The following is a 23,444-nucleotide window of genomic DNA, read 5'->3' as shown; positions in this document are numbered from 1 at the left end:
CCACTGGGGAATAAATTTTTGCTTTTGCTTCCACCTAAACCCACCCCAACGCATCCCAGGGTGACATGAGGTGTTACATACTGAGGTGGCTGTGTAGTTCACAGTCTTGCTATCCAGCATGCACATATGCAGAACTTGGTTTCTCCAAATAGACATTTCTTTGACTCTAGCTATGATCAGCATTGGAAAGCTCCTTGTGAACTTAAAAAATGATTTGTCCAAAGGTGCAAGTAACACAACCATCATACCACTTCAAGCTTACCCAAGTATATTTAACTGTTCTGTGTGCTTGGGGGGGATTATTTTAATAATCGTAAAACAATTACTATAACCTCAGCCCTTAGTTCATATATTATATCTCCCACAGAAGACACCAAATGGGAAAATAAATGATTGTTAAGTCATTGTGTGTGCACAGCTAGCTGTCCTCTTAACTACGAAATAAGACATAAAACCTGGAGAAGGATGACATTTCTTGGGGGCATACATCTGTATATGTTGAGCAGACACCTATTAGAAACTTAAAATTACATTTTGTCACCATGATTACCATCATTTATTTTGGGCACTTCAGACAAATCAATGAGATGTAAAGTTAGGTACAAGTAAAATTAGTCACTTTAGATTCTCATTATTCATTCTTCAATGTATTAATTCATTAATTTGCCCAACAAATATTTATGGTAAACTATATATACCAAGAGTTTGACACCGGTTTGGCATTGGCCATATCATTTAACCTCAAAGATCTTCATAGTCTTCATCTTTAATAAGATATGTTAAAATAGCTACTTTACTTGACATAGGGATGAACTAAGAGTACAAGAAAAGACACTGGAGACACTGGCCACAAGCACAGTTTGTTGCTGGCTACAATTTTTATTGTAATATTGATTCTTCTATCTGAAATGTAAAGAACATAATAAAGGCAAGTGTCTTTCTCCATACTCTCTTTTGACCTAAAACAATAATAGAATCATAAGATATTATTTTCCTTCTCTTTAGCTGCTGAGGATGTGTGTATGTGTGTGTGGTGTGTGTTTGAAAGCCCTATCTCCTGCCTGTCTTCTTACTCCAAAAATATAGAAATCTATGCCCATAACTGTGTTTAAAAAAAAAAAAAAAAGGAAATTGGATGAAGAGTACATCAGAAGGAAACCCCACAGGTGACAAAAGCCATTCTTTGGTTTCCTCCCAAGTCCTCCTGTCTATTGGCCTTGTGCCTAATATTTACAGGGAGAACTCCTGTGCTATGCCAAGATGCTTACAAGGGACTCCACATGTAACAGAAGTAGCCACCCTTGTGCCTCTCCACTCCTGGCTTCCCACTTCACGAGAGGGCATAATTTGAAGGGGGTGTGTGATTTTTGTAAAGTGAATCAGCTGTGGGATTGGTAGAGATACCTCATCTTTCAATCAGCATTTGGCATGGAAAGTGGTTCTAGGTCCCCTTTGATGTAAGTCTCCCAGCAATGGTCAAGAAACTTCCCTCCACTGCATGTCACTCCTGCCTTTCAAACTTTCAACTCCAAATCCAGCAGTTTTAGTGAAAACAGGTGGCTTGTGTGGAACACAGCCGAAGGACTTTTCTACCTGTCACCAATGCAAAAGCTTTTGGTTCTTCTAAGTGAAAATGTCCTATCACAAATATCACATTTTGTTTCATTAAACACAAACAAAACTAGCAAAAGTAATGATATTAATGATATCCTTAATTTGTGAAGATCAAAAGCAAAAGATGGGACATATATTTTTTCAATATCATGAATGATTAGAAGACAGTGTTAGTATCAGTGCTTTTAAAAATTGGGTAATGAAGAATTATGTACAGATGGACTTATCTACTGTGTTAGCCTATTTTGTGTTGCTATAAAGGAATACCTGAGACTGGGTAATTTACAAAGAAAAGAGGCTTATTTGACTCATGGCTCTACAAGCTCTACAAGCATGATACAGCATCTGCTCGGCTTCTAGTGAGGAAGCTTTTACTCATGGCAGAAGGTGAAGGAGGAACAAGGCATGTCACTTGGCAAGAGAGGGAGCAAGAAAGAGAGAGGGAGGTACCAGGCTCCTTTAAACAATCAGCTCTTGCATGAACTAATAGAATGAGAATTCACTCATTACTGAGGGGAGGGCACCAAATCATTCATAAGGGATCTGTCCCCAAGACCCAAATACCTCTCACTGGGCCTCACTTCCAACATTGGAGGTCACATTTCAACATAAGACTAGGAGGGGACAAAAAATAATAATAAAATAAAATAAAAATAAAAATTGGGTACTTAAGTCACAAGAAGTGACAGCACACATCCAAAGTCAGACAGAAATTAGTTAGGTTTGAATTTCTAAATTGCAGATCAAGTTTATTATATATTGAAAAATTATTCAAGTAAAATCTTCTAATACAACTGAGGAAGTGAAAAGTATTTAATTTCTCAATATCACCCTGATCACCAATTTATCTTTTCCCATGAGCCCTTTGATTTCCTCATGCCATAAGACCTTATTTAATAGCTCCCCTTACCCCACATTTTCATTTCGTAAACTACCATTAGTTTTTCAGGATACATTCTCTGTTATCACTACTCTAAAAAATACTTTCTTGGTCTTCATACATGTTCGCTAAGTTGGCATTGTCCTCCATCCCTATGTCATGAACCCTATATTATATGTAGTATTTATCATACACAGCATTTCAATCTTAGTGCCTACAACATGGCACATGTAGATATTGACTAAGTATTGAATAATGTGAAATATGAAGACATTCCCACCTATAAATGTATATCCCAGCATTGTTCATCTGCCTGAGTTTATCTCAGTACCTACCCCTTCTCAAATGTCTTCACCAATCAAGTTCTTTAGCCAGTCCTCTTGGCAGTGGAAATTATAATCTATGCAATCCTGATTAAAAGGAGGCCCTGTGTGTAAGCAATTTATCATTTTGACTCAGAAGGCACAAAAAGGACTCAACTCCATGAAGGCATTCCATGAAGACTCCATGTATTACCTTGATTTTTCTAAGAAAGAACCATTCATTACATGGATTTTTTTTTCCAAGGAGTATTTCTCACTTAGCTCATTTTTAAAGGTTCCACAGAGAAAAATGTTATTTGTATCCAATGAAGAAATATGGTCTGAGTTTCAAAAAAAAAAAAAAAAAAGGTCAATGAATTAACTTAGCAGGCCATTTTTCATACTGTCTTTTGCCTGGAGCAAAGTTTAGACTGTTCTGAAACTTTACCCTGGTCTCTTTAGATAATTAAGCATTTATTATTCACTTGCCTTACATTTTATTTAGACTTTCCATCTTCAGTCACCTAGGATAGACTGCAATTGTTTTCTCACTGCTGTCCTCAAATTAGTGCCTTTTAAATAAATGCCACATTTCTCCTTGTCTGTGCCCAAAATATTACAAGCAAACATATGGTATTGGGTGGCAGGGAGGGGAAAAAAAAACATTTTTAGAATAAAAATAACTATTTTCAGCCTTTTGAAGAACCATAATAAAAACTATTCACAAGAATGACAATTCATTTTACAATTACTACTACCTTCCGTTTTCTCTGATGCTACACTGCCTCCTATACCTATGGACAGAGTAGGTCTCAACCTGCTGCCAAGTTCTTTAGGTCTCTTTTCAAACCAGTGTCATTCCCTGGTATGAGCTATACTGCTTGGAAGTTAAGTGGGAGCAAGCGAGAACGTCAAAAATTTGAGGTATGGGATCAGGCAGATTCACCTTGAATCCTGCTTCAAATACCTTGGGCAAGAAACATAGCAAGTCAGGGCCGGGCGCGGTGGCTCAAGCCTGTAATCCCAGCACTTTGGGAGGCCGAGACGGGAGGATCACGAGGTCAGGAGATCAGACCATCCTGGCTAACACGGTGAAACCCCGTCTCTACTAAAAAATACAAAAAACTAGCCGGGCGACGTGGCGGGCGCCTGTAGTCCCAGCTACTCGGGAGGCTGAGGCAGGAGAATGGCGTGAACCCGGGAGGCGGAGCTTGCAGTGAGCTGAGATCGGGCCACTGCACTCCAGCCTGGGCGGCAGAGCGAGACTCCGTCTCAAAAAAAAAAAAAAAAAAAAAAAATATATATATATATATATATATATATAAAGAAACATAGCAAGTTAAACTCGATTCTCTCATCATTAAAAGTGAGATGACACTAATACCTACCTCAAAATATTGTGTGGAAAAAATTAAATTAAATTCACTAATGTATGCAAACCCAGCTAGCACAATGGTAAGAACATAGTAAGAGTTCAATAAATAAGGTTCTTGTTCTGTTGTTTTTATTCTTCCTGTTATGATTTGACAGAGGAATTTATCTAAAGGTGAGAAAGACATTTTACTTCATTCTCTATGAAACACAGTTCAGTCATTTGCAAAATGGAGACAGAAATTCTTCACTCCACAGTTCGGTTTAGTGTTTTGTCGAACCTAAAAGACTGTATACACACTATGATTTGGCTTTCTATTGTTGCTGTTATTATTAGCAGCAGTAGTAGTACCATCACAGTGACCTCTGGAATAGGAAGATATACTAATAACCATTTCTTCTTTGTCCAGTGGTCCCAGAACCCTTCTATCTCCTTGTGTGACCTAGAAGCAAATCTAAGCAGGAGTTTATTATGGTCTCAAGGCTCATTTTTGCAAGTACTAGAATAGCATTGTGTTGCCTAGACACTTAAAACATAGTATGATATTTGGAAAAAGCATGAATGTTAGTCCTAAATGAATTTCAAACAAAACAATCATATCTGAGATTAATATGGTGTTCTTTCCATCAGAGAAACAGATAGAAGTATAGACCAGATACCAAGCTCTATTCCCTAGATGTTTCCTCTTACATCTTCTGTACGAATTGTGGCAAGTTTTCTCTTTCTATTAATTTGCACTTTCTTCCTCCTTCCCTTTATCCTTCCCTCTTCTTTTGCACATCCTTCCCTGCTTTCCCTTCCTCCAGCTCTCCCTGACTCTGCCCTTCCTTCCTTTCCTCCTTCCTTCCTTCCTTCCTTCCTTCCTTCCTTCCTTCCTTCCTTCCTTCCTTCCTTCCCTCCCTCTTTCCCTCATTCCATCCTTCACTACTTACTGAAGGACTTCTAGGTGCCAGACACCTATGCATAGGGATGCATAGATTTGCAAAATCAACAAATCATACAATCCCCATTCTTTCCTGGACCTGGCACTCTAGCATGGTAATTAACTTTAAAAATATAAACAAGTCAATAAACAAGATAACCCTGATTTTGTTAAAGCTCAAAGAAGAAAATAAAGAACAAACGGCATATCTCTCTGTGCTCTTAAGCTGATAACTGAAACAACAGAAGAAGCTCTCTCTGATATGTTATGGCAATAGAAAATAATTCCATGAAGTGAAATGTAACAAGCAAGGGGAGAGGAGAACTTATCTGTTCCAAATTCCAGAGTTCTGTTTTTGGCATTCTTGACATGAATAAAACAAGATACATACAAGATTTATTGTCTCATGCCTTGGTTTATTTTTTGTTATTGAGAACGTGATAACATCAAAGATGAGCTGATAGTGGTCAATGGGCAATCTTCTTTATAAAGAGTATGAATATGACTACCTTATGTAACCTGGTGAGGGAGTGTTCACTGTCACAATACTGATTATTTTCACTACAGATTGATCCTTGATACTTATGCCAGAATCCTGGTGTAAAAGGAACTGAAGGTTGGTCCCACATATGTGGTGATGTGTAATGGTGTTCAGCCAACATTTTCCAACCCGTCTATGCTGGGTCATTTCCTAAAGTAACGTACAGACCTCTCATGTAAAGAACCATCTTGTTAGGCACTCACAGAGGTGTGTGGGTCTTAGATAACGAGTCTGCTCATCCATGACATTTTCTTTCTTTTTCTAGAATTTGGATTCTTGGGTCAAAATTAGTAGCCATTCTTAATGTTTTTGATCCATAGCATGCATTTCAAAAATCAATGTATATATTACTATTCCCACTATTAGTTTATTCACCAAGTACTTGCTATTCTGCATATTATAGTTTTTAACATCACATTTGCTAAATGTATAAAATCAAAAGTTGTTTTCTTCATGTACACATATGTGTATATATACACATATACATATGTATATATATATACACCTGTATATATACATAAATAGATGTATATATTTATATATACATGTATACCTGTATATACATGTATGTGTGCATATACACACACATATTCATATACATGTGCATATAGGTACATACCCATATGTGTGTATATGCATGTATATATGTATATATTATGCACGCGCACACACACACACACACATATATACACACACACACATTGTGGAAGGCACAGAAACCCACCGCTTGGATTTTCCTGCCAAAGATTAATTTAAGGATTTGCATGCAGTTACCTGAGACCCTGTGGCTGAAGTACCTTTAGGATTGACCTCAGGATCCAAGCCAAGACCTTGCTCTGCCCAGGCACATCCCAACCAATGACGGAGCATAGTGGATTTATTAAAGCCTGGCCATTTAATGTGCAACACGGGACTCCTTTTAAGAGTAATGTTTGCTCCAGGGATCCCATTGGTTTGGCCAAGATGTTGTCAGATCTACATTGCCTTATACTGCTTTTTCTCCTCTTTCATTGCATGGGTAGAAGATCTGTATTCGATAAGAGGAACTTCCATGCCCAAATCGGCTTCATACCTCTTTCATTTTTCACAGTCATAGACCCCTAATAAGCCATTGGCACTCCTATCTCTGTCTCCGCATTCTATTTTCCAAAGGACCCAACTAATACACCTCTTTTGGTCACCACAAAGGGTATTTGCTTTCCACATGCTTACAGAATTTAAACTCCAGATGTTCATAGCCATTGCCTCTTTTTTTCTTATTTTTCTAATAAAACACGTCCGGCAATGTCCTTAATCTGTATCTGCATAGTTTGTATATCCTCCTTTAAAACACACACACACTTGTATCAGACTCTATTTATTTTTTTTTTAAGAGAGAGGTCCTCAAAGGTAGACTCTAATTTAGATTCTTAGGGACAACTGACACTTTCTGCTTTCATTTGAACACACTCAAGCATAATTTTGCAGACATTTGCCCAAAAATGTTTACATTCCACTCATACATATTTATGTTTCATCTAAAGAACTTAGTCTGACTTTTATTGATTATTGAATTTAATTTCTATTTTTATTTGCATTGTGTCTGCCTTACTTAAAAACCTCAACTTCATTTACCCAACATTTATGAAGAAAGGATTATGTGAATTCTTCAAGTGTCATTTCTCTCCATTACATTATCCACTATAGTGCCAAATAAACTTTCTAAGATATAAATCAGACAATTTTGATATCTGTCAGATTGGAAGTGATAAAACTAAAATGAGTTTGTGTTGATATAGATACACATTATGCTGAGTAAAAATGTAAATATTAAATGTTGCTGACAACAGTTAATTAAACAAATAGCAATCTATATCACTGAGACTTAAAATTGTCCAAATCCTCTCACTTAGTAGCGGGCTTTTATTATACCTCATACTAATTTATTCCTAAGAAACAAATTATTTAAATGACATTACCATGCTAACTTTATTTATGGTGGAAAAAATATCTGTCTTTTGAAATGGATTGGGAGATACCTGTAGACTGAAATTAGCCTTTGTGATTTTTTTCTCCCTATATTTAGTTCAGTGCCTGGCACATGGTGACTGTTCAATAGGTATTTTCTGAATTAGTGTCTATTTTGCACTGGGAATGGTGAACAAAAAGACCCAATTTGTAATACCACTGGATACAGAAGAAGATACAAAAAAGGTATTGCTTTTTAAACAATAATTGTTCTTAATAATAGTTTTTAAATGTGCTACAACAAAACCTCATAGGATTTACAAGTCAGACAAAATATATTTGATCTCTTAATATAGTGTTAAATTTAACAATTAAAAACATATATCTTCATTTATAAAAAAACTTATTTTTATAAAGCTATTTTTTTAAGCCTGGTTTAAAAAGGCTGTTTGTTTGTTTCTTTGATAACTTACTTCATGGCTTATAAGATCTGTGCCACCAGATCACAGGGTATTAGCTGGATTTAATATTGACCATAATAATATCTTCATACAAGCTCTGATGGATAGATATAAGCATTGTGTTTTACAAGGAGGAATCTGGTAGCAAATGTAATACTATCTAAAGTGCACTGAATGACTACCACATGCCATGCACTGTGTGTTTGCTATTTATTGTTGTATCTGATCTTCATCACAATATTATGTAGTACGTTCCATACCCATTTTACAGATGTGCAAATTGCAACTTAGATACTTTTCAAGTATCACACAGCCAGTAAGCAACCGAATTTTTACTTAATTCTACTATTTAAGTTTGTCTGATATATAAGCACATTCTTCCCTTTATTCCAGGATGAAAAATGGTGTCAGACCGTGTGTTAAATAGGTGATATCCTACAAATGCTCTGTGATTTGTCGTGATCAGCATCAAAATGATTTAGGGCTCACCATGTACCTCACATTGCATATTCAAATATTATTGATGCAGGCAGTGAAATACTTAGACATAATATTTCATAATCCAAATCCCGAGAAAAGTGTCTCCCTGAAGCAAAAATGTGGGAAATATAATTTGAAATTTAGGCCACAAACCTGTTTCAGGCTCAATGGAAAAATAAGGCTGCCCTTCCAGTATACTATAAACCAGTTTTGCACTGTTTCCATAAACTGGGTCATCAGCATCAGTTGCAGTGACGTTAGTGACAGATGTACCTAATAAAAAAGAGAAAGAAAAAAAATAATAATTAACACATTGTCCTTTGCCAAGAGCTACATTTTGTCAAGTATTTTATACAGAAATCCATGTGTAGGGAATAAAAGGAAAAGAATTTTTTTTAGAAAAGATGAAGATGAACTGCTCTGTCATAACTTCAACTATACCTAAGTCTTTTAAAAGAAAGAGTCCTGGAGTACTATATAAAGATACTTTTAGTATCTGTATTATTTAAGATTCCTTTGTAGCTTTCATTTTAAAGATAAGTATTAGAAGCATGTGGGCTTGGGGAACACGCAAAGGAATCCTAACAAAGGAATATGAAATATAAGGTTAATAATATAATATACCATGTCACATTTACGTCTTACAAAAGTACAACTAAACATACCTGGAAAAATTGGCTGCTGAAAAAAAGCTGTACAGAAATATCAAAAGAATATTTTATCCCATCTTATTTAATTATTCAGAATATAAAATTAGCTCTGAACCACCAACTAATCATGTTGCTTACATAATTAGGCATAATGGATAACAGAATCACAACCTTTTTTTCAAAACTATTTTTTATTCATTCATTCAACAATTGAGTATATACAGTTTGCCTGTTATGGAGTATATATATTAAAATATAGGGGAATTTTAATGCCAAGATTGGGAGCATTGACTTTACCCTGTAGGAAATAGGGAAGAAATTTCAGTTAAAGAGCAAACCTATACATTTGGATTTAAAGAGCAACCACATCTCTATAGATTATCATGCCATTTTAAAAAAAAACTTCCACCTGCCTCCCCAAGTATATTGTTGGCAGACATGTAAATAAACACACACATGCACACACACACACACACACACACACATAACAAATCTTTACATTCAAGAAGCTCACAGTTTGAGGGGCAATAAGAGGGGGAAGGGACAGACAAATAGAAAAAGAAATTCAGCTGAATGCAGTAGCACCAATTATAGATCTCTCACTTAGTCCAGAACAGACAGGGTGATCAGGAACATTTTTCTAACAGAGGTTGCCTTTGAGTTAAATCATTAAAGAAAGGTAGAGTTTAACCAGGAGAAGGAATTCTAAGCAGGAAGATAAACATAAGAAAAGGCCAAGTAGTGTGAGAGACTATGGGAAGTTCTGGGAACTCCTAAAAACGGAAAGAAATTGAAAAAGTCTGGTGTAATGACAAGAATCACATGCTGTGAGATCAGGGCCAATGTCTTCTTCATCCAACAAGTGCTGGAAACATAATGGTTATTGAACATACCTTTACTTATTGAATAAATGGGTGAGTGAATAAATTATCTGATGATTTAATGAGAAACAGCAGGTAGGTGTTAAAGATTAGTTTTCTTGGAAATAGACTCTGAGATAAAGATTTCTTGCTAAACTTTCATTGGAGAGTGTTTTAAATCAATATCTATGGAGGAGTGAAAAAGACAAAATTGGACAGAAACATCTGGGATGTGATGCAGTCACAATGAAGGCCTCACTGGACTCCATAGGGCTCTAGAGATGGCATGCCCATTGAGGAAATGGGCCGGGCTTTTATATTCCAGCAGGAAACAGTTATAGCATGCAAGATGCCCCCTGAGAATGGAGCCTTAGTCTTGGCCCAAGCAGCTCCCTTCAGGGGAGGACAACTACAAAATGGCGGCAGGGAGTATGAGTGTTGGGCTGTCAGAAATCAACATGCTCAGCAATTAAGGGGAGAGCAGCATACGCCAGTGTTTACTGGAATAGGGTAGAACTTTAGCAAGATCTTGTCAGTCAGTATCTTTTGGAAGTGTTTTGAACGTGGAAAGGTAATAATAATGTTTGTTGAGCAGTTGATAATCCTGTAAAATTGGAATTTCTACTCAGAATGATGACTCAGAGGTTCTACAAAATCTGCAGTTATAAAATATGCACTCAATGCCTCTTGTGTAACACATTCCACCAGATGCAAGTAACTCATCAACTAGCTAGCAAAAATGAACACATGAGAGTACAATAGTTGTAGCTATTTGAATATTACATAAGATGCAGAAGAATTGGGAGTAAAACCTTCTAGGTAAAAGGAAGATAGTGAGATAAAATTGCCAAAAAATATTCAGAAAGAGGGATGACATGACAGAAAAAGTCTGCCATCAAAGCTAAGCCTGGATATTCAAATTAAGAAGAAAATATAGGGGAATTTTCATGCCAAGATGGGGAGCACTGGCTGTACCCTCTAGGAAATAGGGAAGAAATTTCAGTTAAAGAGCACACCCATATTGTGGGCCACTCTCTCTGTTAGGGCCTCCAGATTTGATTGGAAGTACAGGCACAGATTAGGAGACCAGACTTGTTATGAGGTTACAACAGCAGTTCAATTAAGAGAGGATAAAACATTAACACTGGGTAATGACAATAGAAGTGGATATCAATGTTAATTTCCCCGTTTTGATCTTTGTGGTAAGGTGTTAAACTGAAGGTAAACTGAGTGAGGGGTTGCTATGGTTTGGATGTGTCTCCTCCAAAATTCAGGTGTTGCTAACATAAAATATTAAGAGGTGGGGCCTTTAAGAGGTGATTGGGCCATGAGGGCACCTCCCTCACAAGAGATTAGGCCCTTTTGTTTTTGAGATGGAGCCTTGCTCTGTCACCGAGACTGGAATGCAGTGGTGTGACCTTGGCTCACTGCAACTGCCGCCTCCAAGGTTCAGGGGATTCTCCTGCCTCAGCCTCCTGAATAGCTGGGACTAGAGTGTGCACCAACACTCCCAGCTAATTTTTGTGTTTTTAGTAGACATGGCTTTTCACCATGTTAGCCAGGGAGGTCTCTATCTCTTGACCTCGCGATCCACCCACCTCTGCCTCCCAAAGTGCTGGGATTACAGGCATGAGCCACCTCACAGGGCCTGATTAGGCGCCTTTATAAAAGAGCTTAACAGAGGGAGTTTGTCTCTCCTGCCCTTCCACCTTTCGTCATATGAGAACACAGTGTTCCTCCCCTCCAGACGACAGTACGAAGGGCTTCACCACATGCTGTGCCTTGATTTTGGACTTCCCAACCTCCAGAACTGTGAGAAAATAATTATTTTCTTTATTAATTAACCTGATTTAGGTATTTTGTTATCAGCAGCACAAGACAGACTAAGACAGGGGCATGTGGTAACTATTTTTGCAACTTTTCTGTAAGTCTAACATTAGTCCAAAAATTAAAGAAAAATAATGAATAATAAGAAAAACCCATCAGAGTTACTGAAAGAACTAACAGAGTTCAGAGACTTATGAGAGAGGTCCCTTTCATGCAGAAGACCATATAACAACTTTTTTTGCTTTGTTTTGTAGTCTAGTGTATTTACTTTGATTTTTTTAAGAAGAAATTATGTTCCCCCATTATGAAGTAACACATTATCAGAAAAAAAAATAAGTGAAGGTGCAATATTCAGTATGACATTAAGTTAATAAATCTGAGAATTTAGTTCCAGTCACTGCCTAGGTAATCGAAAAAGAAAAGTGAACAAATTGTCAAAACTTCCTGTTATTACCAAAATTTCCTTCTAGTGGGTGACTCTTAAATTAGGAAATGCCTTCACAGAGAAAAAAACATATCCAAATATTTTCTGAAAAAAAAAAAACCGTATTGTTTTAGTTATGCACAGGGTTGGTGCATTTGGTCAGAGCAGTCTGGAGTTAACAGTTTTGAACATAAAATAGTTCTGACATCTTCTGAAATACTTATCTGTTTCTTTGAGCAAATACTTTAACTTGTCTTAGCCTCAGATTTAAATCTACAAAATATAATAAGGTTATTGTGAGAGTTAAACAAAATAATATATGTAGGTACCTATCGCAGAAATAACAACATGCTAAACCAGTGAGTACTACGTGTCTGTGTGTTAGATTTTACCCTCTGAAAAACAGATCCCTAATGTCCCTTCCAGATCTATGGAATAATAAAATGGAGACACATTTTTTAAAAATCTTTTCAGGCAATTTGATACAAAATAATAGTTAAAAATGCCTGTAGTGTGCACCAAACTTTCTAAAATTTAGCTTCAGCCATTCTCCCTAGAGACACTAATTTCTATTGTAATTACTTTGAAGAATTACTATTTAGATTTGTTTGTAAAGTGAAGAATTCTTTTTTCATACTCCATAGTTATGCAAACTATTTCCTGTTAAATGGAAGATAGGATACTTTCTCTGGAGTTTATAAGACTGATGATGAGCATATCTAATTGTGTTGATCTTATCTTATTATGAGAGGCAGCCCATCACGTTATTATTATTGGTGCTGGAGTAAGGGGTTGGGTTTCTATCTTCTACATGCTCTGTGATTCAGTTTTTCATATGCAAAGACAAACATTTTTTATCCCACAGGCCTCAAAGTTTTGTGTGAGGATCACATGTAATCATATGAAATATAGAAAAGTGGTTGAGAGGATACATTTGGAGTCAAAATGTCTTCAACCCAAACATTTCTTTTATATTTTATCTCCAACTTTTACTGGCTCTGTGTTCTTGGCCAAGTACTAAAAATTTTCCAAGCTTTGATTCCCTAATCTGTAAAAAGGAAGGTGAGCATAGTCGTTACATCATAGGCTTGGTGAGATAATTAAACGGATTAATGTATTCAAGGAGCACAGAAGAGTGATTGACACTATAAGCTTACTGTCACTATTGTTGTATTATGTGTGTACACAGGTAAAACTAACAAACTAATCTTTTACAATTTTAGATGGTAATGAATGCTTTAATTTATTAAGTGTAATTTTGCATAATGGCTTTGACAATAGATTTTATTACATTTGGGGGAAAACACAAAAAGACAATCTCAAATGTAGCAATATATCCACATGCTTAGAAAGGAAGTGATTTTGTTAGTAAAACTGCTCAAAAGAAAACAGACACACATACGCACACACAGTGTCTCATTCTTCCATCCAGTCTACTAATCTATCTCATATCGGTTTTCTCTTTGGTATAAAATTGCTCTGAGAGCAAAAATAAAAAGTATTTTATAAACAAAAGTGTACTATGTAAAAGCTTATACATTAAGCAGGAGGCTAGACACTGGGCATATCGTCAGTACAAGTTTCTCGATGTTATTTGAATGGATGGCATTTTGAATGAATGCCATATCTCCCAGTCCATGCCAGGATGAACTACTAGGCTGGGGACTGCAACAGAGCAAAGACAAGCTTTTACCCACATACTTATCCAGAATATTTCTGTCTGACGTCTGGCTTCCTGGAAATCTCCATCCTTCAGCTTTAGACATCTGAAAATGAAAAGGCAGCACTACTTTCCGTCAAGGACAGTATTTCTCCTAATAGTGATTCAAGACTGTTGATGCACCTGTACACTGGAATAGATGTGTGTGGAGGTTTTGTGGGTGCATTTGTCAAGTGATTGCCCATAGGGGAGAAAAAATGGATGTTTCGAAGTTAATCTTGTAGCAGAAAAGACTGCTAGTCAAGCAGCAATGTACACTTCTCCATGGAAATGCATGCAGAATGCAGACCACGAAGGCAAATTGAAAAGTGTAAACCTTGCAGGACAATGTTTCTTCAAAGCTGCAAGTGTTGGTGTGTGATAAATAGGACCCTGAGTAATTCCCAGGAAATATAACAACCAGGATTCTCTGTTTGTGTTTTCATTTGGAACTGTTTTTGTCCCTTTGTCAAGGATACAAGAGACTCATTTAGCTAGTGACTATAAATTTGACACTGTGCCATTTCTCCAAGAAAGCCCCTATTATAATCCAACTTGATACTGATCCTAATTATAATAATATAGCTGCTGTATTTCCAGCTGTTGTCAACAAAAATGATCCCTGTCACCACAATTCAGTCTGCTAGTATCAAGCCGAGTATGAACACATCAATTCCAAGGTGAATTCTGCATTAAACAAACTTTTTTTTTTCTTTTTTGCATTTAGTTTGTTCCACTCGTTTAAGTGAAATTTGCCAACGTGCTGCTCGGATTTTAATTAACAAAGACTTTCAGTGTCATGTGCCTCTTGCCACACCTGAGAGTTTCCTCCCATTCCCAGCAGGACCCATTTTTTCCCCCTTCCCACATAATAACAGCAAAAACTACAGGCAAAATTAACCACCAAGGATGCTACACTGTCGGGGCAGAGGTTCCAGTTTGCCAGCAAACTAAGATGAAAGGCTTTCAGGGAAATGAGATGTTGGGGTTTGGGTAGTGCAGCTCTGTTAGCAAGGCTATACTTTTTTTTATGAGCAAGTCAGCACACCAATTCTGCACATTATTCAGAAAGAAAAATGCTGGTGCTGACACCCTGAGCAGAAAAACAAAGGTTTGGTGCAGCGTAAAAATGTGTACACTGGCAAAGCTAAAGCTCTTATGATGAGAAGAACACAAATTCCATTTGCAAAGAGTCATTTGCAATACAGTTTTAGAGAATCAGCATTCCAATACTGGGTGGGAAAATCAAGAGGCAGAACCTTTGCAATAACTGAAATTCAGAGCAATGCACATTCCTGGTCTCCTACTATGCTCTTCAAACTTTTTATTTGACCTGCTAGTTATCCTGTTCCAAGTGCAGTATGTACAATCCACAGACAAAGCATTTGGCACTATCATCTGAAAATGTCTTACTTAAACATTCATGCATCCCAAAGATCACTGGCCTAAAAGGTCATAGCAATGATGCAACTGCTTTCATTTATTTTAATAAAACTAAACCCTCAACTCAACTCCTCTCATCCTCCTTATTAACTCCCCTAAGTACTGTGCAATACAAATAGCTGGTGGGGCACAGGGGTTGCCATGACAACCTTTTTTGGGTTGTTGATGAATAGCAGAGCAATAATTTCATAAGGCCTGCATTACTTGTTGATACTGAAATTATCCCTTACTAGAAGTAGAAACTTCCGGTCCTGGATGGTTTAAATGTGCCAGACAGAATTCATTATTTATTAGTTTTATGGAAAATGCTTTGAGATACTTCTGTACTTGACTGTCACATAATTCCAGAGGTTTTGTGTGTATTGGCTGGTTGGTTGGCTGGTTGGTTGGTTGGTTGCTTGGTTGGTTGGTTGGTTGAAAGTCTCCATCCCCTCCCCATCACACTCCTTCCCCCACCAAGTTACAACAGAGTACCGACCTGATGTGCTTAAGGAAAAAGCTGAGAAATAAGTGCAGGCAGCCCATGCATTCATGTTTCTTTGCATCTCTCTGACTGATACCACTGTCTTCAACATTCATTTCTCTTGAAGGCCCTCAAGCAAATTCCCCCAGCAGGAAGCATGCCCTAAATTCTACCAGTGTTTTTCAGTTTTGCTATTTAATTATAGAATACACATGCCAAATATCCAAACCTCCAAGGGGCTACTTAGGCGTGTCTTTGCAGGGGGAGGAGGATTAAACATGGATCAGCCGAAATTAAGGCTTCTTTTTTAACCCTAGATATGGAGATTTCTTCCCCAGCCAAGCTCTAGGGGAAATAAATACTGAATTATTACCATCTGACCATTCAACTACAAGCAAGAAGACAGGGATTCCAATTCCTTCCAGGAACTTCTCTCTGAATTACAGTTGGTTAACTACAAGAGTAATGTTAAGCTGATAACAGAAGATCAAACCCTTCTCTTTTGTGGGTAATCAGTCTTGCCATTTACAAAAGCCCAACGAGTAAGGGGCAGAGGCAGTCTGGGCTTGTCATTTTGCTTCAGAAACCTCTCTTTTATGACACATACCACACAATGGAATCCTCAGTGATTAGTTCCCTATCTTTCTTTTTTTGCAAAGGCCTACCCGTTGCTCACTGGGTGTTCGCCTTATGTGCCAGCTCTCAGCCTGTAGTGAAATGTTGCTGCCAAATTCCACATGCTCCAAATTAAATTTATTATGGGAACGGAGACAGATTCTTAACTGCAGTCAGGCGGATGGACAGCCCCAAAATGTATCCTGTCATTTCTCTGGCTCCATGATTTGGGACATAAACCAGGGAAATAAAATTCAGTTTCCATATTTTATTCTGGAGAATTTAGGGAAAAAACAATTTTGTAACTTAATGAAACATCCACGCACACTTAACATAGTGTTTTTAGAATGAGCCTGAAACTTTCTGAAACAATTAAACACTTTAGAAAATGTGTTTGAGCACACAGATGTCTTCTATTCACCCATGCATCATTTCAGCAAACATCTGTAATGTGCACTGGGTGAGAGAAATGGAAAATATCATCTGAAAATGTGTAACTGTAGAATCTTAGCCATGTTTACTATGCACAGAGGGGAAGTACCTTCTGTATCCCTCACAAACAATGCTAGCACGGTAGCCTACCCACTGCTTTTGCAAACAGATAATGAGGACAATTGGAGGCCTGGTTGTGAAAACTAATAAGCTGCCTGTTTTACAGTTCCATGTGCAGAAATACACCTTTTTGGAATTGGGATGGTTTTATTTCTAATACAACAGGAAAATAAAAGTATTTTCTTTTCATAGGCCGCTTATTCCCAGGAATCAAACCTTTGCTAATTTGTTACCTATGGAATGAAATCCTATAAATGCTTGAGAACTAAATAGCACCATAAATGCTTTAGACTGGCAGCTTTCTATATCCATACTGACTTTGAAAAACTATGCTACTGGTGGCACCACAGATGCCCAGATCCCTTCTACAATATGTGACAACTACAGTAGATAAAGTGTCATTCATCCTCTAATCCTAGCACTTTGGGAGGGTAAGGCAGGTGGATTATTCAAGACTAGCCTGGGCAACATGGCCAAACCCTGTCTCTACAAAAATACAGAAAATTAGCTGGGCGTGGTGGCGTGCACCTGTAGTCCCAGCTACTTGGGAGGCTGAGGTTGGAGGATCACCTGAGCCTAGGAAGTCTAGACCAGAGTGAGCCGTGATCATACTACTGCACTCCAGTCTGGGTGACAGAGTGAGAACCAGTCTCAATTTTAAAAACATAAATGTAATTCATTCTATTTGAGTAAATGAACTAATTTATTCAATCACACAATGGCTATCTGCACAGTATATACTGTATGCCAAGCACCAACTTAGATGCAAAGGATACAAGAACATGCAAGAGAGTTAGCGTTTCTCTCCTAATAGCATCTGAAGTTTACTTTAGCAGTGTTTTCACCTGGTTTCTCTTTATTGTAAGAAACTGCAAGTCTTCATTAAATGTATTTTCTAGAAGGCATCACGATGTAGTCAAAAGTATACATATATAGTATATACATATACACACCCACTATATATGTATCATTGTAGTATTATATATGTAGTATATATATAATTGTAATATCAGATGTTTCTGTTGACATTATTTGGTTAGCCTGAGATCATATTCTGCATCCATGACTTACCACTCTGATACAGCAAGAGAATGCTTTTACATCAATAAGACTCAGTTGCTTTATCTAAAAAATAGAATACTGCCACCTACTTCCTATTTTTATTCTGAGGCTCCATAAAAATAACATACTATCAGTATCCCCCAAATGAGAGAACTTTGATTGAGATGCACCCTGTGCTTTCCAGGGCATGCTACTTTATTTTTATTTCATAAAGTATAAATTTAAGGTCAAGATGCATGAGAACAGAGATACAACCATTATAGTGGCTGTTCATTTTTTTTGTCCCTCTAAAATGAGCTCATGTTTCTAGTTAAAAGTCAGCACTTTAAAAAATAATAATTGTGTAACGAGGGTTACCCTCCCTTTTCCAATGTGAGAGACAAAATCCTATCAAATTTCAAGTGTGACAAAGTGAAAAGTCACTGAGCCATTGAGCTATTGAGGAATGAGAGTCTTAGATGAAAAAGGTTTAATTTTGCAATCATTACAAGAACTATGAGTTCAAAGAGATATTTACTAACTGATGCAAAACATAAAATCCTATACATGCTGCCATCAATGATGTAGCTAAAATGGAAGTAAATTGGGCTAATTTCCTATTTGAGCCCTTCATTGTTTTAATTATTTTAAATTAAAATTCTGCTGTGTCAAGCTTCAGAAACTGGAGTTAGAAGATTCTTGCTTTCTAAAGGGGTAGACTAGTAGGAGATCCAAAATGGAACAATTAGCTACTAAATGATGTCATCAAATTATGTGGGTGACATGGAAATACTGAAGAACAGTTAAAGCAAAGTTTTTGGTATGAGGGGACATTGACATTGAAATCAGGCAGGAAAAGATGATCCCAGGTCAATGTTCACAGGTGGGCCTGCAAATCTAGAAGGGTGTACCTATGAATTAGACTAATCAGTTTGGAGCTTATTTTAGGAGAATGAAAAGTTAGTAAAGGGTTTTAAACAACCCTTCCCACCAATTACCCAGAGTTTGTAATATTCCCAACTACTTTATTTACCCACTACTCACTCCATTTCTGTGATCCCACAACTATCCACATAGCTCAATCTGACCCAGATTCAAGATTTAGTTGATTCCTAAGTTGAATCATTCCCTCTTCTGAACTCTCAAAATACTTTACTTGATTGTCTCTAGGGGCACCTTTTACTTTTATATATAAATTGCAGTGCATACAGATTTTCCCCTTTTAGACTAAAAGCTTCTTAGGAACAATATTCTTTCTTATTCTCTCAACTTTCCCCTCTCATCCTCCCCTCCAGAATTAACCCATTCCTTGACAACAAGGTTCTATCACTTTGTTCAAATTATAAGCATGATTCCACATTGTCCTTGTTATACAAGTGCTGAGAACTATACCTGATATGAAATATTTATTCATTTAATCTTTGTAACAAGCCTCTGAGTCTGCTATGAATATCTGAATTCAAACAGAAGGAATAAAGCCTGAATTTGTAACCACACAAGAATGCTCCCAAATCTGCCCTTTTAACTGCTACACAAACACTACAATGTTTCTGAACTTTACATCTTTAAGTGCAGAGAATATGAACTAGAATTTTTATTTTTCTCCCTAGCGCTTCAGAAAATGCCTTGCATAGAAATATTCGTTGGGTAAATATACAAATTTAAGAGAGAATGAATAGCTTATTTTCTTTTGGAAGATATTCAGAAATTAATGTAGCACATTGATCATGTTCTGAATTAGGTGTTATGTCTACTGTTTTGTCTTACTCTCATTTGGAATTTATTAAAGAATAACGGTAAGGGTTTTCTCTACTCTTAAAAGGGTAGTCATGACCTTGTCTTCTTAGAGTTGAACCCACTCCAAACATAAGCCAGAATTAGCTTCAAACGGAGACTAGTATGATATTAAACCCTCACTTAAGCTCCTGAAAACTTCCTATAGAGGGAATAATGAACTGAGTACATTATCACATTACCACATGAGATCAAGTATGAAACTTGCCACTTTTAGGGTCATGTCAACACTCAAAAAGTGTCAGATTTTGAAGCATTTCAAATTTTGAAATTTTTCGATTAGGGGACTCAATCTGTAGTGAGACCTTGGTACGTGCATGCCTAGAGAGAGTTGTTTAAAAAATATATTGAAAACTCTACGTGACTTAATTAAAATCTTGGCAAACACAAAATAATATGTGAACGGCTAAGCAATGGGTTTACAAAGAATGATTAAGGTTCTGCCAATATATGGAAGCTTTCAAATTGGGAGGATGAAAAGAGGAGGGAGAGAGGGTGAGATAAGAGAAAGAAAAGAACTGATTACGTTCTCAGCCCTGAAGATGTACTGATGAATCTGACGCAGACCATATTTTTAAGTGATCAAATGAAATGTTAACAAGAAAATTGAATAGATGCTGTATTTATTCAACATATTCCTTCATTTCTCTTTGTTGGTATCCTTCTTTCTCTTTATTCTCACTTCCTTAGTCCCATGTTCTCATACTATATGTGTTTGTCAGTTGCTGAATACCACCAAACTGTTCCTGGTCTTGGAGTACTAATGATGAATACCGGTCCTTCTTGGCCCTTGGGGAGCTAGCTCACAGCCTACCAGGGAGAGGCAGGGAAAGAAACATTATTGCCTAGACTGTAACCTAGGCATGTTGCAGGAGTGGTGGGTGTGCAGAGAAGATTGACCCTGAGACCTGCTACTAGGGAAAGGCGGAGGGCAGGTTGGAGGTATGTAAAGGAAATCTTCCTGATAAAGTGACGTGAGGAATAGCACAACTTCAAAGGTAGTCTGTGATTTTACAATATTGACTATTATAGTAAATGAACAATGTATGTGTCCATGTGTACACCTATGAGTTTTGTTTTGTCCCCTAATCCTCAAATTTCATTATATTGAAGACTTCTTACAAAATCAGGTTTCATTTGAAATGCAACTCAAAGTGCACAAATCTATGTATACAACGTATTTAGCAATATCAATATTTTTTAATATTTAAATTTTAATCATTATGCCATACTAGGAAACAGCAACTTCACTAGGTGCTTATGAAAGGTAAAAGCAAAAATTCACACATTTGAAAGACACACACGAATAATTTGAGGAAACATCAAACAAAATCCTGACATTATTTTTAAAATAACTCAAGTAATGAAGTCCTGCACTCAATTCAATTATGTTTCCTCTCTTTTCAATTCTTCCTAGTTGCCATATTTAAGACTCTTAGATGGAAAAGGAGAAAAATACCATATACATTTTCTAACAGCTGTGCCTTTCCAACTATGTTTTACAACATCTGTGACATTTTTCTTCTTAACATTTGTGCTACCTGTATGTTTACCCTTTGGGCTAATTTGTAGTTGACCCCAGTAATATAGCCTTTTTAGCCAACATTTAGTGACAGGCGATCATTGATTTAGCAGTCTCACAGAGTGCCTTAAAAATCAATGTATCTAGAAGAAAGAACTGGTGGGACTTCATAATATCACATCTTGTTTTTATCACAGATTTCCAATGTACCAAGTTCTTGTCTCATTATTTATACCAGACAGGGCATGCTGATGAGATACACAACCCGTTCTGTCCCTTTTGGCAATCCATTTATAACTGAAGCACAATTAATATCTTTACAGATGTTCTCCAGGCGGAAAGAAAAATGCGGCAGTAAGTATTTTGTACGTGTTTCAATGGAAATGTGTGAAGTGAGGAGCATAGGGAAATGTCTAAAAACAGTGGAATCTGAGCTTTTCTTGTGTTTAAATTCTCCAGGGAAATGTTTTCAAAACAGGATTTCATATAGGAAGAGAAGCTACCTTGAGGAACTTTCCAGAACTCCCAAGAAAATAATTAGAAATCAGGATAATCATTAAACAAAGAACCTCACAAATGACTCTCCTTCAGAGGTGTGGATTTCCCCAAAAGTGGTATGTTATTTCAAGTTTTTAATTACTGTAAACCAAAAGTATTTGAAACAGGTCTCAATCACTTTAGAAAGTTCATTTTGCCAAGGTTAAGCGCATACCCGTGACACAGCCTCCAGAGGTCCTGACAACACATGCCCAAGATGGTTGGGGTTTTTTATGCTGAAACCCACTAAATTTCAAGAGTGTGCCACATCATTTGAATCTCCTTTTCTAATCCATTGTCAATTGCCTGTTTTACTGTCAAATATTAGTCTGTAACTAGAATACTAATAATTATCATCAAATATAAAGGAACTACTATGTTTCTTTCTTTTTTTTTTTTTTTTTTTTTTTTTTGAGACGGAGTCTTGCTCTGCCGCCCAGGCTGGAGTGCAGTGGCCGGATCTCAGCTCACTGCAAGCTCCGCCTCCCGGGTTGACGCCATTCTCCTGTCTCAGCCTCCCGAGTAGCTGGGACTACAGGCGCCCGCCTCGTCGCCCGGCTGTTTTTTTGTATTTTTTAGTAGAGACGGGGTTTCACCGTATTAGCCAGGATGGTCTCGATCTCCTGACCTCGTGATCCGCCCGTCTCGGCCTCCCAAAGTGCTGGGATTACAGGCTTGAGCCACCGCGCCCGGCCTAGGAACTACTATGTTTCTGGTACAAGTACTTATTTACTTGATATAATCATCTTATTTAGACTTCAATAAGACTAAATTATATTCAAATCACTTTTAGATTTCCAAAAAAGGATAGGCATAAATAGGTACTCAATAAATGATTTTAATTCATTTATCTATTCAATTACAGATGTGTTTTTTGTATAGACATTTATGGCCATAATTATAAGAGCAAGCACCCCAATAATTAGCACAGCCAGGAAAACACACACACACACACACACACACATACGTGCACACACATATACACACACAATCATATGATGAGTATCTTTTTCCTTTTTTTGAGGCAGGACTCACTCTGTTATCCAAGCTGAGTGCAGAGGTACCCTAACAACTCACTGCAGCCTCGACCTCCCAGGCTCAAGCAATCCTCCCACCTCAGCCTCCCAAGTAGCTGGGATTACAGGTGTGTAATCCCACCATGGCAGAATTTTTTTTTTTTTTTTTTGAATAGAGACAGGATCTGGTCTTGAACTCTCAGACTGAGGCAATCCTCTCACCTTGGCCTTCCAAAGTGCTGGGATTACAGATGTGAGCCACTGTGCCCAGCCTACCTAAGGATCTTAAAGAGAAAATTCAAAAAATGGGCAAATGTTTTTGTGTTAGAGTCTGATGTAACAAATAAATATTTATTTAAGAAGCATTTAGAACATCATTGACGATCTTTATAATAATAATAATACTGTATTTTTGAAGGTGAACATAAAATAGGATACACAAAATGAAAACAGCTGATGGGAAATGTGAGAAAACATTAATT

The 23,444-nt window shown here is 37.1% G+C and overlaps 1 protein-coding gene across 1 annotated transcript in view; it reads right to left on the bottom strand.

The window, feature by feature from the left end:
- The window catches only part of CDH8 (cadherin 8), a 386,466-nt gene that overhangs the window by 194,873 nt on the left and 168,149 nt on the right, over window positions 1-23,444 (bottom strand). The window contains exon 4 of the mRNA XM_010378203.2: window positions 8,673-8,792. Coding sequence (XP_010376505.1) covers window positions 8,673-8,792 — 120 coding nt within the window. The remainder of the gene's footprint in view (window positions 1-8,672; window positions 8,793-23,444) is intronic.

This window comes from Rhinopithecus roxellana, chromosome 20, assembly GCF_007565055.1.
Source record: "Rhinopithecus roxellana isolate Shanxi Qingling chromosome 20, ASM756505v1, whole genome shotgun sequence".
NCBI lineage: Eukaryota > Metazoa > Chordata > Mammalia > Primates > Cercopithecidae > Rhinopithecus > Rhinopithecus roxellana.
Note: the sequence above shows the minus strand (reverse complement) of the source record. Positions and strands in the feature narration are given on the sequence as shown.